The sequence below is a fragment of the Equus asinus genome, chromosome 2, assembly GCF_041296235.1.
Source record: "Equus asinus isolate D_3611 breed Donkey chromosome 2, EquAss-T2T_v2, whole genome shotgun sequence".
NCBI lineage: Eukaryota > Metazoa > Chordata > Mammalia > Perissodactyla > Equidae > Equus > Equus asinus.
In genome coordinates, this window is record NC_091791.1 from 19511612 (window position 1) to 19529740 (window position 18129).

Consider the following 18129-nt stretch of genomic DNA (forward strand, 5'->3'; position numbering starts at 1 on the left):
CTCGACCATGGGGGTTACATGTGGTTTGTTCTCCCCAGAGCTTACTGTTTATGTGCAGATTTTAAGCTAAGGCTGAAGAATTGGTGGAATCATGTTGACAAAACAATTATAAATTAATTTGAGGAGTGGCAATAATTTTTTTAGTAAACTTTTTATTGAAGTAAGTATAATAGTTACAGAAGAATGCACAAATCGTAAACGTGTGGCTTGAATTATCATAAAGTGAACACATCCCTGCAGCCAGCATCCAGATCAAGGAACAATGTTATCAGGACCCTAGAAACTCCCTTTGTTCCCCTCTCTTACTGTCCCCTCAAGGGAACCACTTATCTTGACTTCTTGTAGGATAGATTAGTTTTGCCTGTTTTTGAACTCAGTGTAAATGGAATGACATAGTGTGTAGTCTTTTTACATCTGGTTTCCTTTGCTCAAGCAGGTGTTTGGGAGATTCATCTGTTGTTTCCTATAGTTAGAGTTTGTTCATTCTCATAGCTGCGTAGTATTCCAATGTATGAATATACCACAATCCATCCATTCTGTTGAAAAACAGTTTGGTTTCTAGTTTTTGACTATGGCCATTCTTGTACACTTCTCTTGATGACCATATGTATGCATTTTGTCCTTGGGTATGTACCTAGGCGTGGAATTGTTGGTTATAAAGTATACATGTGTTCAGCGTTAGTAGATACTGCCAAACAGTTTTCCAGAATGCTTTTACCAACTTACTATTCCTACCAACATTGTGAGAGTTCCAGAGAAAGTTAGTTTGGTTCTTACTCAGTGTGGAAGTCTTGGGCAAGGTATGTGTTTCAAGCTTACTGCCCAAAACATGTCAGAAATCAAGGACACTTGCTAATTGGAGGCTTTAAAAATTGTGATGGACCTGGATTATTACTTGTGTCTCTCTTATGAGACTCCTCCTTGTGTTGTATGTGTCTGTCCTGAATGTGGACTCCACTCACCCTCACTGTGTCTCATGAGGTCACATGTGAGTCCTGTGTGTGATATATGGCCATCCTTGTGCACATTAAGTATTCAGTAAATGCTTACTAAAGTAATCGTCAGCTTAAAGACTGCTGTGGGGCTGGATTTGGCATTCAGTTGTCTAACCTTAGGTATTTGGACGCTGGAGACCATCAGACCTCAGATATTTTTATCTGAGGACCACAGAACAGTTTTTCAGGCTGTTGTGTCATTTTTATCCTTCATGAGTTTTTAGTTGTATTTTTGTGAGTGATATAAACAGAGCATCAAATGAATTAGTGTTAAATGTTTTGTTTTTTGTTGACCAAATTGTCTCTCCCAATGACATGATTACTTAGTGTCTTTAAATGCTAACCGTTTCTGACAACTCTCAGTCAATGAATACTTATTTTCCTTATTCATTCATTGATGTGTTAGCTTTATTTCTTACCATGTGATTATTTCAAAATTGGAATTTAGGGAAAACCTAAGAAGAATGAGAGCCTTTGGAGCGTAGCTAGAGGCGTTATCAGAATGTTACGAAAAAACTATGGGTGTGTCAGAGTGGATTTTGCACAGCCGTTTTCCTTAAAGGTGAGTGTCCGTTGGGATGAGGCTGTGTTAAAGCACTGGTGTAGCTCAGTGTCAGAAGATTCGGGCTCCAGGACTGCCTCCATCGCCTCTTCTCCACGTGACTAGGGCCTCAGGCTCTTCTCTTGTAAAGTGAAGACTATGTCAAGAATGGCATTTCCTAAATTTTTCCACCAAGGCATGCCTGTTGACAAAGGACAGTAAATGTCTGTCTTTTGGAGATACTGGGTTCATCATTTATTGCTATTTTTTTTACTTCATGAAAATTTTGCATGTTACTTTATAGTATATTATGTTTTGAAATTGCCTTTAGGGGAAACTTTTCAAGACACGACCCCTAAAAGCTGGGTAAAATTGACAGTCCAGGATGATGCTCCGTCCTACTAAGTGGAATCTAGTACCCACATATGCCAAAGGATAGTGGCATCATCCAGGAGAAGCCTGGGACTGGTGGGTCCCCGAGGTCTTGGCAGTTTTAAATTCCTAAGATTCTCAGATTGGAAAAGGAGAAAGAGTAGATGTGTAAGGGAGTCGGGACTCCGAGGATAAGGAGCAGAGGTCCTGCTTCTCTTTCTGTCTTGCTTCTTGGTTTTACTTTAAGAGTCTGACTGCCATGCTAATGTTTTCTGGCCTTAAATCCTTTCTGCTTTTGGGGACCTCATCGTTTCTTACCACTTTTTTTTGAGGAAGATTAGCCCTGAGCTAACATCTGCTGCCAGTCCTCCTCTTTTTGCTGAGGAAGACTGGCCCTGAGCTAACATCCGTGCCCATCTTCCTCTACTTTATATGTGGGATGCCTGCCACAGCATGGCTTGCCAAGCAGTGCCATGTCTGCACCCAGGATCCGAACCGGTGAACCCCGGGCCACCGAAGTGGAACATGCAAACTTAACTGCTGCGCCACTGGGCTGGCCCCAACCTCTTTTTTTTTTTAAACTATATTGCATTTCTCTATCTTGTTATGACTTGCTTTTGGATTGAAGTTCTTTTGAATATCATGTGACCCTCAGATTGTCGCATTTCCTTTAAAAAATGTGGTTGTGTCAATTATCTCTATTAATAATGTTGGGAATGTCAAATAATTTCATGAAGATGTCAAATAATTTCATGAAGATGTGAGAAAAGTTAAATTTTCTCCGTTAATTTTTAAATGATTTTGCTTAAGCATCATCCTGTTCTTTGTATCTTCAGTTCTTAGATTTCATGTTTAATAGTATTCTATGAGTCGTTCTGGACTTCTGAAGATAGTTTAGGATGTGGAAAGGACTTCTCATGCTCTGTAGCATGGCTCATTTTATAAACAACTCCCTTTTTACTTTTCAAAGGTCAAATTATATTTTATATGTGTTTGTGAAAGTGAGACAATGACAGTCAGTGATTGTATTGTATTTTTTTTTCCAGGAATATTTAGAAAGCCAAAGTCAGAAACCTGTGTCTGCTCCACTTTCCCTGGAGCAAGCATTGTTACCAGCTATGCTTCCTTCAAGGCAAGATTTAAGGAGATTGTTTATACTAACTACACTCTGAAATATCTATTATTTCTCATATTGCATAGAAAATAGGTTAACTTCATTAAGAACATGCATGTTCTTGTTTTTACTTCCTCACTTGAGTAACTTTTCCATTGGTTTGATAAAGGATCTTGAAATGATGTGTTTTCATATTAGTTTGCAGGTTTTTGATTATTTGCATTATAAAATCTTTTTGATTTTGTGAATCATGTAGGAGTTCTTATTTACGCTTTGAATGTTTGAAATGAATTATTTTTGGTAGAAGCTTAGGTTATGCATCTTGTACCTAAGTGCAACGTATAAAAGAGGTTTCCTATGTGAATTTTCCAGAATTCAAATTGAATTGTAACTTAGAGAAACTGAACATTAAGCTTTTCCTTCAGTATGTTCAAGGGTCAACTTTTCAAAAATGTTTTTGGGTTCTTTCTGCCAGTGAATTTTAGAAGTGATGTACCAACAGACTATTTAGTCATAACTAAGTCACGTGTTTTGGTCAGGAGAGTGTAACATAATAAAGGATATTGTGGAGGAAAACAGCCCAGAGAAATAATCTGTTTGTGGTTTAAATTTAGAATATGTAGTAATTTAAAGTATCTAATACATTTGTATCTTAGGCTCATATAGTTTGCTTTGTGAAAGAGTGGGGTTGTAGGAGTCTAATTTGTAAAAATACTTTTCAGACCCAGTGATGCTGCTGATGAAGGTACAGACATGTCCATTAATGAGTCCAGAAATGCAACAGATGAACCCTTCCGAAGAAGATTGATTGCAAATCTGGCTGAGCACATTCTCTTCAGTAAGTAGAATACCAAACTCTTTATTTCTGCAATTCAGATTCAGCACGGTGCAGTGCAAACCATGTAGGTTCTGGAATCTGCTGAAGGGAGGTTCCACTTGTGGTTCTATTACCTGATGAACAGGTGGTGATAGGTAAGTTGTGAGAAAGAAGCTGACGCCGTGGGGATTTGCGGGAACTGAGTAAACCTCTCACATAGCGCCTGAGGTAGCTGCTCATGTGGTAGTTCTTACGCTTTTTAAAAATAGCATTGCCAAATGGTTTGTCGCCTATTTTGCTCATGAATTTGTTTCTTTGAACTAACTTGTGGTACAGCAGCATCTAGGTTTATGCATGTCCCTTCCCACTCTCACCCCATGATCATTTTTATTCAGCAAATATTGAGCATCTGTTAAGGTAGAGCTTTGTTTTAGCCGTGGGGACCACAACTTGAATAATTCACGGTTCTACTCTTAAAAAGCTCATGCTCTTCTCGGAGAGAGTACAAATAATTCAAGTGGGAGTGACCCAGAGCCGAGTAAGTGGAGTGCAGGAGTAGCCTTCCGTAAGTTCCAGGTTGTGGTGGTGTGTCACGTCCAAGAGCCTACTTTAGAGTCCCTATGGCAGTGGCAGCGACGTAGTCCCTTAGTGAGCCCCGTGGGGTGGAATCACCTCGCCATTCCCTGTGCCTCATCCCCATCAGGTCAGACACTCGGCTCTTCCTGCTGACGTTCTTGTGGAGGATTCCTCACCTCGTCTTGCTCCTTCTGCTCTGGCTGCTCCTGCCCCTGCTTTGTGCTGGGCCAGAGTCTTCTTTCTTAAGTGCATCTGATTATGTCTCTTCCTTGCTTAAATTCTGGATGCTGAAAATAGTACAGCCTTAATGTTGAAAACTTGGAAAATAAAGATAAAACCTACACCCAAATAACCAAGAGTGTTGCTGTCTAGTCTTTAAAATGTTTTTTACAGTTTTGTACTGTGCTTTTTTCAATTTATAACACAAATATTTATTCATGTTTTAAAAAAACTCTATTCTTTTTCATGGCTTTAAATATGGTACTGGGTACTTTTTTGTTTTTTAAACACTGGAGACAACAATTGTGAGTAAAGTATTCATGAATTCATTATCATCTCAGAAAACTCACAAATGATGTCTTTGCTTCAGATTATTTCATAGATGTTCTCATATTTGATTTATATCAATTTTCTACAAATTCAGAGTATTGGGTTGTGAACTATAATCATTCTCAAATGTATTTCTGTCACCTTTCTCCCTACTTCTGAGCTACCTTTGGGTAAAAAAAAAAGGAAATTAAAATATATCGAACAAGCATTACAATGGCTTCTGTGCCAGGCCAGTCATTTCATTCTTACCTTGCCCAGTGAATAAGGTAGTATTCTCATTTTACCAATGAGGAAGCTGAAGCTTGGGAATTGAAGTAATTTCCCCCAAGTTATGAAATTGGTCAGTGTAAAAGTCAGGATTTAAGCCCAAATTTTCTGACTTAAAGTCCACTTCTCCCTCCCACTACACCTTTGTTTTAATGTGGAGTGAAGTAGAGAGGGAGTTACGGCAGATTGCCCCCAGGAACAAGTCAGGAAATACAAAAATGGGGTATGCTGTGGAGCTCCTAGAACAGGCTCATACCTTGGGTCTTGGTATTTCTGTAAAGGTGCCTCTTGGTCATCCAGTAACTAACTTCCATTGGCCTGGTTTGAAGGTGGACCTATCTTAGACTGAATTCTGTTACAGGATGAGTAGTGACCTCTAATGAGGTTCCATGGGCCTAGAACATGGTATAATGTTGTAACTGCCCTTTGGTAAGTCATAGTTATGGGAAATATGGTAGAGGACTTTTATTGTCTTAAATAGATTAAGATTTAGGTACTTTTTAAAAGTTTCAGCTATATTAAAAAAAAAAATGCAACTAAAGCTTTGTGTTTGCCTTCCAGCTGCTAGCAAATCCTGTGCTATTATGTCCACGCACATCGTGGCCTGCCTGCTCCTCTACAGACACAGGCAGGTATGTCTGCAGGGTCACCTGGAGTTTTGTAGGAAGCATGAGAATGCTTCGTTAGCTGTTCACCTACTTATTCACTGACGGATTGGCCCGCTCCTGGCCAGTGCCGTGAGATAAACAGTAAAATAAGCTAAGGACCCTGCCCACAGGAACTTACAAACCTTATGGGGGAAGAAATCTACTTGAAAAAAACTCAGAGACTGCTTAATGTAAAAATAGTAAGACATTCTTTGAGTAATATAGTTAACGTAAATAAGGCCTATTTCATTGACATGCAGTAAGTATTCTGATCACTAACGGTTAAGCTATTTGGTTTGTGTTTAGGACCACACTCCACCTTCCCACAATATAGTTGTCTAAGCGCTATGATGGGAGAGACTGTCTGTCTCTCTTAGAGTCATGTTCTCAACACCAAACATAGTGCCAATATGTATAGTCACCTAATAAATATTTGCCACATAAATAGTTAAAATGAGGGAAATTCTTACTAAAAAATGAGCACTTCTTACACTCAGCAGCTTCCTCCCTTTGTGATCTTTTGTGCTCATAACATGTGCTGTGGCTAGAGTATTCCCTGCATGTGGAATATCTGGACATTCCTGGAGGATGAGCTTTTTAACCAGTTTTCTGACTTTCTCTGCATTGGTGTTCTGTGCCTTTTTCTGTATATGCCAACAGCCTGCTGCAGGAAAACCAAGTCAAAAAAAAAAAAAAACCCTTGGAACAGCCTGTTGGCCTCTTGGCAAGTAGGTTTTCCACTGTCATGCTACATTTCTGTCTGTTTCTCTAGGGAATCGATCTCTCCACATTGGTGGAGGACTTCTTTGTGATGAAGGAGGAAGTCCTGGCTCGTGATTTTGACCTGGGGTTCTCGGGAAATTCAGAAGATGTAGTCATGCATGCCATACAGCTGCTGGGAAATTGCGTCACAATCACCCACACCAGCAGGAATGATGAGTTTTTTATTACTCCCAGCACAACTGTCCCCTCAGTCTTTGAACTCAACTTCTACAGCAATGGGGTACTCCATGTCTTTATCATGGAGTCCATTATAGGTATGTCAAGCCCTGAAATATTTTCATGGAAAAGAGAGGGCCCTGAAACACATAGTGGTGTTTACTTCAGTTTGGAGGATAGCCCCTTACTTGAGAGAGTGTGTTGCTATATTTTTAGTTTTCAAATACAAATGTAATCTACATTACTATTTATAGCTTATTTTTACATTTATTCTTCAATAAGTAGTTACTGAATTACTGTAGCGTATGCACAGTATTCCACTTATTACTGAGGAGCAGAGGTAAGGGGTCTGGCTATCCAGGAGCTGAAAAGCTAGGTGAGAGGAGACACATGCATGGCAGTGAAGTGAGTGGAGGGGGCTCATTTGTGATTAAGAGGGAGCAGAGAAGGAGGAGAGCAGAGGGGACTGAAGCCCCTGAGGAAGGTGTTTGATGGATTTGGGATCATGTGTAATCATGAGAAGTGAATCCTAAGGGGATTTACTGAAATTTTTCCAGTGAATGCAGGTAATTATTTTGATATATTAAGAATCTGTTGAGGGTAATCAAAGTTGTCTGAGCCAGTTGAAGTTTTTCTTGCAGATGTAAGGCTGCTGGCTTCACTGATGCTTTCCTTTCCTCAGCCTGCAGCCTTTACGCAGTTCTGAACAAGAGAGGCTGTGGAGGGTCTGCCAGCGCATCCCCCAGCTTGATCAGCCAGGAGCAGCTGGTGCGGAAGGCCGCCAGCCTGTGCTACCTGCTCTCTAACGAAGGCACCATCTCTCTCGTAAGTGAAGACTCTTTAGTGTTGCCTGTTCTCTTTTTCTTGAGCATTTTTATAAAAACAGCAACCACCTTTGTTTTTCTCTTAGAGAATTTTTGATCCATTTTTTAAGCTTTAAATTCTACTCCTGGGTCTCAATGACTGCCAAACCAATATGTCGTTTACTGTCTCAGTTTGCTGTGGGGTCACTGCTCCAGTGAGTCCTTCATGCAGCTCTGAGGCAGGATAGGATAGATTGCTTGACGTCCTGCATCAATCGGATCAAAGTTACTGAGCTCTGATTGTGCCAAAGGCACTGGGTCAGAGATTTGTAAATAATTAACGCACCCACTTGTGGATGATAGAACCACAGAAGGTAAGAGCCAGAAACAGTCTAAAAATCATCTACTCGGGGCCAGCCCCATGGCCAAGTGGTTAAGTTGGCGCATTCTGCTTTGGTGGCTTTGGGTTTGCTGGTTCGAATCCTGGGCGTGGACCTACACACTGCTCATCAGGCTGTGCTGTGGCAGCCACTCACACAGAAGAACTAGAATGTCCTACAACTAGGATTTACAACCATGTACTGGGGCTTTGGGGAGAAAAAGAAAAAAAACATTGGCAACAGATGTCAGGTCAGGACCAATCATCCTCACCAAAAAAATGCATACTTTAAAATTGTTTAAAAAAAAATCATCTGCTCAACCCCTTCTCACTTTACAAATGGGGAAACTAAGGCGCAGTAGCACTAATGAGCGGTTATGTTATATCCAAGCCCTTTTAGACATTTATAATGAAGCACGTGTGAAGTAGTAGAGAGATTTTTTTCCTCAGAATCATCAACAAATAGAATTCCTATTATTTAAAGTCTAATCTCCCCTTCTACCTATTTGGACGTGTCCTGGGACATTTTTGAGTACACGTGTTAGGACTGCAACCTTCCTCCCCAGCATTCTTTGTATGTTGGTGGCCCTCTTGGGGAATCTGTTTTACGTGAACCTTGGGGAGACAGGATGGGAGGGGATAGAGTAGATAAGATCCCCAAGATTGACCTTGTCCTTTTCCTGGGTCTTTTGTGAGTTATTTGAATATTGTGTTTCCTCGTCCACCACTGTTGTGTACAATATTTACTGTCAGATAGCTTCTCAGAGAAATTGTCTGGTAAAGAGAAAGAAACAGGTGGTAGAGGCCTGACAGGCAGCTCCCCTGGGGGCGAGACTGAGCCCAGCAACCCTCCGCAGGTGGTCCGCACTGGGGGCTCTGCCAGTCAGGCCACACGTCTCTTCTCAGGCTTTGCTCGGGACCATGGCATTCATCAAGAGGGTGGGCATCGCAAGTCTTAGGACGTGCCTGGTGGAGTGAGGGAGGTGATGTCATGGGAGTATTTGGCAGCTACTTTGTACAGTGTCATCTGTCTTTAAAAAAAGAAGTATAGGACAGTGACGTTTACATTAAATTCTTCTTGTCAGCCCTGCCAGACATTTTACCAAGTTTGCCATGAAACAGTAGGAAAGCTCATCCAGTATGGCATTCTTATTGTGGCTGAGGTAAGAAAAGTAGCTTTCCTTTATTTAGTTTGTTCTTTGTTTCCTTATCTTTTCTACCAATTATTTTAACTGATAAATACATTCAATATATAGTCAAGTACAGATGAAAAGAAAAAAATAAGAATGAGGAGAATAAATGTCTTTTGGGATTGTTTAATATTTTGGTTCCTTTTGTGTAACTGGTATTGTCTAAAATGTGTCTTGACTTGATTCTGTGACATTCAGAAGTTTGCAGTCCAAGATGAGATGTTTATGTGTCACTGTGCTTGTAGCTCACACACATGCATTTTTCTCTGTTGAGGTTTTGTTTTAATTTTGGTAGATTTAGTATAGAGACTATGGCCTGGGAAAGCAGATGTCAATTTAGAAGAGGTGAGGTTATCTTTATTTGATCTGTCTGATAGCTTCCCCGCCCCCAACTCTTTTTTTCATTCCCTGCTGTCTCCCAAATGATTTTGAGTTTGGAAAGGGAAGTGGGTTGACTCTGAATGGCTAAACAGTGAAGAGTAGGGAAGGGAGAGAGAGAAGACTGCTCTTTCCGGGGTCCAGTGGGGCAGGTGTTTATGTGGCCATGCATATTTATTTACTGTTGGTCATCTCCTTGGCATAGCAAGATGATCAGGAAGATGTTAGTCCTGGACTTACTGAGCAGCAGTGGGACAAGAAGCTCCCAGAAGCTTTGTCTTGGAGAAGCGATGAAGAAGATGAAGACAGTGATTTTGGTGAGGAGCAGCGAGATTGCTACCTGAAGGTACTTTGGTGAAGAATTCGAGTGGACATTACAGTGATGAGTTGAGGTCGATGTTGCCACTGGTTAATGAGGTTCTTATAAACTGGGCCTCTGGTGTTGCATTCGTATCTCATGCACCCACAAACCAGCTATGGTACTTTCCACCTAGTAAAGACACTCAAACTGTTTGAGTTGAATTAACACCTGGAATTGTTCAGTTTGGGGATAGGTAAATGGAAAAGGAAAGAGGAGTCTGAAAATTCAGGAAGGTGAACGCCATAGATGATACCTTTCGTGAGCCTCTCATGAGCGTGCACAGGTGCAGAGCTGGTTACCCACAGCTGCACTCACTCCTAAAGAGGCAGTATTTTCGTTCAGACGTCACCAAAGCAAGGAAATACCACACCAGATGTGGGCGAGAAATCAGTATTTAGCTGTCCTTGGCCTCATTGCCCTTTTTGAGTCATTCTCAGTCTTGCCATCCCTCCCCAAATTTCATATGTTGAGCTATTTGCTTTCAATTAAAGTAAATGCTATCACAGGAGAAAATTTGGATTTTTAAAAGATTATCTCTGATCTACAAAAGTCAGTGTTGTCTAATTTGCAATTTTAGAAACTAGTAATAATGACCCATCTTTTCTGAATGCCCTAAGTGGATTGCTCCATCTCCAGTGGGATAACACCCCTAGTTCGCATGCACACGCACAGGCACACAGTTAGAAGGTATAGCTTCTGGAGATTCCAAAAGACATTTGGAAGTTTTTCCATTTTGGGTATTATTAGTTTCAGGAAGGGGCAATGATCTTGCTTCCACACTCTGGAGGGGCTCATCTGAACGTGCGTGTTTTGGGTGGGTACAGGGAGAGCCCCCCCTCCCCCCCACAAAGCACCTTCTCACCACCACGGTCACTCCCCACTGTGCTGGACTGTGGACCTAAGGCTGTGTGGGGGTGGCAGGAAGTGAGGGCTTGGAAAGACTGAGATGACCTGGGTGGACTTGCCAGGTGGCCTTTTTGCACACTTGAGTGACTGCCGAGCCAGGCTTCAAACCCTGGAGGGTCCAGCCTTTGAATCAGCTATTTTCAGTGATGACAACATGTCATAATTATGTCATTCAAGTATGGCAGTTTCCTCTAGGCAGCTGTTCAGTGAATGCAAACCTCAAATACTGTAAAAGTCAATGATTATAATAAAGAATGCATTTCAAAACCAGCCATTGTTTCCAACTGAGATTCTGTGCACGTGGAGCAATAGGCCGCTTCTGTGTAGTGACAGTGAGAAGTTGTCTTCTCAAGTTACTTTTTCTCCAAGGATGTTTCTCTGTGAGTGGCCTTGTTTCTTCTGTCCCTTCTCCATGACTTCATCTCCCATCTTGCACTCCTAGGTGAGCCAGTCCAAGGAGCACCAGCAGTTCCTCAGCTTCCTGCAGAGGCTCCTTGGGCCTTTGCTGGAGGCCTATAGCTCCGCTGCCATCTTCATTCACAACTTCAGTGGTCCTGTTCCAGAGCCTGAATATCTGCAGAAGCTGCACAAATACCTAATCACCAGAACGGAAAGAAATGTTGCAGTATATGGTATGTGTGTCACAGTTTTGGCTTCTTTTAAAAGCTATGCCTTTTTTGATTACAGAGATCTGCTAATTATAGACACTTGGGGACAAAAAAATGCAAAATTATCCTGACCTGGAATGCATAGATTTCTACTGTAATCTGTCTTGATATGTTATATAAATTACATGACACAGTTATATAACCTCATGTCTGACTTTTTTCACTTAACATTATAAGTGAAATTTGCACATGTTGTTACATGTAGTTATTTTTGCTGCTTTGTAGGATTTCACGGTGTAAATAATTATCACGTTTTGTTTATTCATATCCATCATTGGTGGATATTTGGGTTTGAAGTTCAGAGCTACTATGAATAGTACTGCTCTGAAGGTGTTTGAATATGTCTTCGAGTGAACATTTGTACGCACTTATCTTGGGATGGATCTAGGAGGAGAGTTCCCTCGTCACAGGGGTGAGGCGTGTGCAGCTTTAGTGGGTGCTGCCCAGCGCCACCTAAGGGGTGCACCAGTCTGCATCCCCAGCTGCAGTGTGCGTTTCAGCGCTCCCCATCCTGGCCAGCACTTGGCGTATTGTCTCTTATGTGAGACATGTGACTCGGGTGGGAGGAGCATTTTATACAGTTATGGTTTAGGACTGAAACTACTTCGAATCACTAATTTTTAGAAGCAAAGTGTTTCTTTCTCTCTGTAGAGATAGATATTTCGTCACCTCACTTAGAGTCGAGGAAACTCTCCCAGATCACAGAGTAGCGAGGGGCAAACCTGGGTTTAGAGCTGTTGTTTTCCCACCTCTAGATTTGTGCTCGGCCTGCTTCCACGGGTGCAGGAATCGTCTGTACATCACTGTGCAGTTTAAAGAATCTCTACTCTGTCTTGTTTCATTCTCACAAAAAGCCTTCAGGATGGATGTTTTAGGTGTTTCTCCTTGCCTTCTTTCCTCTCTCTCTTTCCTTCCTTCCTTCTCTTCAGGTTTTTCTTTCTCTCTCTCTCTCTCAACTTCTCTCTCTTTTTTCCTTAAAAGATGACAAAGTAGGAGTAAAGAAATGGCAAATCATTTGGGACCTCACAGGTCACCAGTTGCAGAAATGGATCTTGACCCCAATCCACTGACTTGCTCTAATCCTCTTCAGAGCCTCCCACACTTCCTTACTGTGGAAATGGGGGTTTTCGTGTTTTGCTGACCCTAAACATTTGACAGGGTCTTATTCTTTCTCTACAGCTGAGAGTGCCACATATTGTCTTGTGAAGAATGCTGTGAACATGTTTAAGGATATTGGGGTAAGTGTCCACTGCTGGTGGTATAAGAGCGTGTGTTACCTTCTGTTCTCTTTCCATTAGATCTGGTCTATTTGAGCCCCCTTTGTGTGGGGGTGGACCCCGAGAGTTCCTGCTGGGTTTATCATGAAGGCATTTCTTGGCATTATGGGGGAAGGGGCATGCTGAAGGTGAGGCGCATCAGCACAGATTTATTTGAATGTTCCAGAATTTTCCTGGTTTTCATTTTCATTCCAGAACTGTTTATATATAATAAGGTTCAATGAGTTTCAAGACGGCAGTACAATTTGGCAGGGATATTAATTATACCATATGATTTTCAGTTATTTTCTTGTGTTTTTACCTGTATTTCTAGAAGTATCCTCAGGTCACCTGCACATATCATGTGAGACATGAGTTTCGTGGAGGTGCTAGTGGCCTTTGTAAGGGACTCTTTGTGACTTTATTCTAACATAGTACGCTGGTTGAACTCTACTCACAGAAACACCATACCTGCACCCCTAGCCCCCCCACCCCATACTTGCACGCCCCCACACGTACATGTACTTAAAGCCAGGCTATGGATTTATGTCTTACTGCCTTTTGGGGTCTAGGACACAAGTCAGTGTTGGTGACAGAAACGTCTCTTTTTTGTTGTTGTCTTTAATTTAATCTAAACTTTCTCTCTAGGTTTTCAAAGAGACCAAACAAAAGAGAGTGTCTGTGTTAGAACTCAGCAGCACTTTTCTACCTCACTGTAACCGGCAAAAACTCCTAGAATACATCCTGAGTTTTGTGGTGCTGTAGGTAACTCCTGCACCGCCGGCAGGTGAAAGGCGTGGGACGAGTCCCTCGTGGGCTCCAGCCTCGGGCTCAAGAGTGGAAGGTGCCGTCATGTGGTCAGGCCTGACCTGTCCTGATGTGACCTCCTGGAAGACAAGTGCCTTCTCCCCTCTGTGGATCTGTGATCATCCCAACCCTGCGATGACACAGCAGCCTACAGCTGACACTTTGGGGGGCCCTCAGCCTCCATTTGCAATTCATAATCAGTAGATTACAAAATGAATCTCAAAAAATTATTTTGGAGCTTATTAAAGATTTACATTTTAAGTACAACTGTTAAGGACTAATTACTGTGATGGACACAAAAATGTAGTTGTATTTTAGAACTGAATCTTGTGTAGTATACTTAATGCTGTTGGGTAGTTTGTTGGTATATTTTCTGATTTTCCTTTAAAAATAGTTGTTATCCAGTGACTGTTTTTTTCAGTTTCATCTTTGTCAATAGTAGCTAAATTTTAAATGGGAACACGTTTCATTCCAAAGTGCTTTACGAATGGCTGGGCTGATGTATGTCGCACCCAGAGGTCACTGTGCTGCCCTTTGCAGTCAGATTTAGAAAGCATTTTAAGGGCTACATGAAAACGCAAGTAGTTTAGGTCAGGAAGAGAGATCATGTGATGAAATAGCTAACATCAGGAAGAAAATTTGGCTGGCAAATTCAGGGTAAATTTGGCCAGAAAACTGACTTTGAAAACTTTTGCTCGTATAAAAAAGTGCCGTTGAGTTTTAAATGACCAGTAAGTATTTAGGAACAGCTCCTGTTCTATGTCTGTACCCCTCCCACCCCTCAGGTGGTACCTGCCTCTCACAGGTACAGCTGTTTCTTGGAGATCCTCCAACCAAATAGCAACTGTCCCTACTTGATTAGCTTGACCTGATAGGCTGTGTCAACATAAAGTGCTGCCACTACAGGCTGCTGACCCAGGGCTCTCATGCACTGCATGCAGGTTGTGCACTGCACATAGTCTGGGTCACTGATAGCCACTTGAACTGTGCAGTGGACAACCCGTGCAATATGTGTGGGGGCCCTACTGACTGATAAATGGGCGGAGGCATTTATGGGTTTTTAGCTTTGAGGAAAAATGATGGAAATTAAAAAATGTATATGTGTTATATGCTTAGACTCTGATGCCACATAGTGGTAACTAATTATGAAAAATTGTTTATAATGGGTAGGTGCCTTTTTGTGAGCAGGGAGTGTAGTTGTTAGTTAATTGTGGTAATAATGGTGATTTCTTAAAGATCATGTGATATTAAAATGTTTTCTAATAGCTTATTCTTCCCGCTCTCCATGGTGTTATGGAATTAGGAGTTTTTCCTGATGAATATTGCATAGCGTCTTTGAATTTAAGATTTAAGTTTGCACTTTCATGAGCTTGGATCTAAACACTAACAGATCTCGAGTCGCCTGTGTGTCGGGAGAGGGAAGGATGCCGATCGGTATTGCACGTTGTGTGGAGTATTGCGTGTGACATTCATAGCAATAATGCTGTGCTGCTGTCATCTTCTTCCATTGTTCCCAAACTCAGCATTTAAGATGTGTTTTTTCTTTACGGGCACTCATGTACCATTAAGCCCTTGTCAGTGTTGTGGCAGCTCGGCTGTGGAGGCCCTTGGCGTGCAACATTCCATTTTACCAGTGAGCAGAGAAGAACACTTCTTCTGTAGGCCGCAGGGAGGCTTACTTATCCCCTTGAGTGTTCCTTAATGGGGCAGATAAACACTTCACTTGTCCCATTTATTTGTCCCCTAGATTACAGATCAAGGATTCCTCAAACTCTCTCTTAGCTGGAAAGTCATGGTTGGGACTGACTTCCTAGTGAATATTGCTGCCCTGCCTGTCCCTTGTGCTAAGAGCTGCTGCCGCACCAGCCTGAGCAGGACACAGTGGCTTCTCTGGCTTTATCTTCCCTTTCAGTTGGTTTGTGTTCTGGAAATCTAATCAGATGCTTTGGGGAATGCAATGTATATATGATTTGCTAGCTCGCTCGCCACTTAACTCACTGTGAGAATAAATATGCATGCTTTTTGTAATTAACTGGTGCTTTGAAAACCTTTTTTAAGGAAGAAAAATCTCAACCAAAGTTATGCTCATCCAGACAAGCTGACCCTTGAGTTTATTTTAGCACAACTCATCCTTCAGTGCCTCATTACTGAAAAAACATGCATCTTCACAATAAGGCTTCCAGATAGCACTATCTCGCTAAAAGATCATTCTCATTGTTTTCCAAAAGCGAATGGCTTCCATGTAAGATTAAACAAATTAGGTGCTTGTAAATAATTTATGACAGTTTACTCTATTGCATTTCTATAAAACTGAAATGCATGCTCTCCAGGGGAAGGCTGTGAGTTAAGTTAAAAAAACAAACAAAAACATCCAATAATAAGCAATATGAAACTGCACTCTCTCAAAATAAGAATGTCCTAAGTAATTCAGAAGAGGGGAAGGACTCTTTGCTCTCTTAAATTTTAAGAAAAAGGGCAAGAACTAGTGTGAAGTGCATAGAACTAGTAACAGAGAAAGTGCCCTGACTCTTCCTTCTCAGATCTCTTGAGTCTCCCGAAGTCCTGAGGGTGAGTGGAGAAAATATGTTGGGAATTGCAATGAGTGTAACTCAGATTGTGAGATTTCCAGTCACCTGAAGGGGAAAACATTCCCCGTAGAGCTCCATGTCATGTGAGTGTGCTGCGAGATGTTCACAGGTGTCTTGTAGCAAAAGCATTCCTGGTAAAATAAATTTGCATGCAGATCCTCTTTCCTAGAAACTCACAATGCACTTTAGGTCAGTGAGGGCTCAGGGTCCGGCAGAACCAAGAAGTGTTTAACCTCACTTCTCCAAACTGTTGAAACCCCAGGTCCATATTTCCCTATGGGACACCTGTGAACCTCTCACTAGGACCCACGGAAAATATTTGGGGAAATACTATGTTAGGTACTTGTTTAAGGGGGCAAAACAGTAACATGTGGCACTGAGGCAGAATTTGCATGCACTTGGTACAATCAAATGTTGCATTTAATAGATGTATATTTCCTCCCCTGGAGACAACAAGCACAGAAAACTGTAATATAAGTAGTTAGAGCAGAGCTCTTTCCTTTGATGGAAGTATCAGCCATCAATGATCCTGGGTTTGTCACCGAAAGTAGCAGAATTAACACAGGGACTCACTGGGGTAAATAAGATTTTAATTCAGATCTAGAAGAAATTAATTGCACAACTGAATGCAGATTTTTATCCACAGATAGTCCTATTGTTTAGAAATGATAGGACCTATCATTGACGTTTATGAGACTTAATTTGGATGTGAATCTTTTTTAAAGCACTCTTTTTAGGAACTTAAGACTTGACATCTGGCATTTTAGTTTAATACAAGCTAATGATTGCATTTGAAAGAGACTTTTGACTTTATTTCTAAACATCTAAAGCTCTGAAATGCCTTGATGGAAGGTGTTAAACTATTTACCTGTTGTACAAAGAAACGTTAGATTGTTGTAAAGAGAATTACCATAAGGTACTGTAAAATAACACTGTGTGATTTTGTGGGCGACACTTATTTGGAAACATTGATTTTTATGCCTGTTTAATGTATTGTAAGAAGCACAGAAATGTAGTTTTATTTTAATAAAGCAAAAAAATGAATGTATTCCTGATGTCTTGTATTTGTAGTTAAAAGTTCCCTACGTCATTCATTATACAATTGTTGTGACATTTGACTTTACATAGAACTTTATTAAAATGCTTATAAGAAACAATTTTACATACATTTATGAACCTACGGTGCATGATTTTATTATTGACTCAGAGCTCTTTCAATTTGATCAAGCATTTGGAGATGTACATATCTACATCTTAGCTATTGTTCTCCTTAGTTAAATACATCACAGGTATTTATTGGGTTTCTGTAAGGATTCCTTTAAACTTGGTGCTTCTGTCACATTTATATATAAAGTTTATAAAAGTATGCACTGAACTGTTAGGTTTTTTCCTACTAGTTCACACTAATTGCTCAAAAGATATTCGTTTACTTTTTTGACAAATAAGACAAGTATTAGAGCACTATTTTCTGTGTGCCCAAATGCAGCCTTTTCTCAAGAGTGTGCCTCCAGGAAAGGGTGGTAACCATATGCCTGGAGATGCCGTCCATGCCCTTTGGGTGCATGACGTGGCTGGGAACTTGACTGACACACTCAAGAGCATCCCCTCCATTCTCCGCCAGCACCTCTATCTGAACTTGTCCTTTCGCCCCTCTGATTTCCTCTGGGATGTTGTTGCTATGACTATGCCTTTGCCCCTTGGTGCACTCATTCTTTCCCTTGCATTAGCAATTCTCTTGCTGCTGCCAAACATATCTTTATTGTAGCAAAATTCTAACTTTTACAACCACTCACTCTCTTTAAGTGGATATTAATTTTGAAGCCTAATCTCTTGCTGTTTAGTCCTGTCCTGACTAATTGTAGTCCTGTCCGCTCCCCTTTTTAACACCTTGCAGTCCATCTTCTACACATTTAGTAAAATTTTAACGAACCTCCTTGACAAGTACAAAGGCATTTTCTTAATTGTTGCCCACAGCA

At 41.1% G+C, this 18129-nt stretch overlaps 1 protein-coding gene across 9 annotated transcripts in view; it reads left to right on the forward strand.

Annotated features, from left to right (window-relative positions):
- Window positions 1-17201, forward strand: part of GPAM (glycerol-3-phosphate acyltransferase, mitochondrial) — a 58029-nt gene extending 40828 nt beyond the window's left edge. For 7 of the 9 annotated variants that reach the window (XM_070483241.1, XM_070483264.1, XM_014851162.3 and 4 more), the window contains 11 exons: window positions 1444-1557; window positions 2955-3040; window positions 3745-3860; window positions 5793-5863; window positions 6651-6915; window positions 7500-7642; window positions 9085-9162; window positions 9773-9913; window positions 11277-11466; window positions 12682-12740; window positions 13407-17201. In XM_070483241.1, the coding sequence (XP_070339342.1) occupies window positions 1444-1557; window positions 2955-3040; window positions 3745-3860; window positions 5793-5863; window positions 6651-6915; window positions 7500-7642; window positions 9085-9162; window positions 9773-9913; window positions 11277-11466; window positions 12682-12740; window positions 13407-13523 (1380 nt within the window). In that variant the 3' untranslated portion in view covers window positions 13524-17201. The remainder of the gene's footprint in view (window positions 1-1443; window positions 1558-2954; window positions 3041-3744; window positions 3861-5792; window positions 5864-6650; window positions 6916-7499; window positions 7643-9084; window positions 9163-9772; window positions 9914-11276; window positions 11467-12681; window positions 12741-13406) is intronic. The other 2 variants (XM_044750814.2, XM_070483253.1) reach the window with 1 other exon arrangement.
- The last annotated feature ends 928 nt before the right edge of the window (window positions 17202-18129 follow it).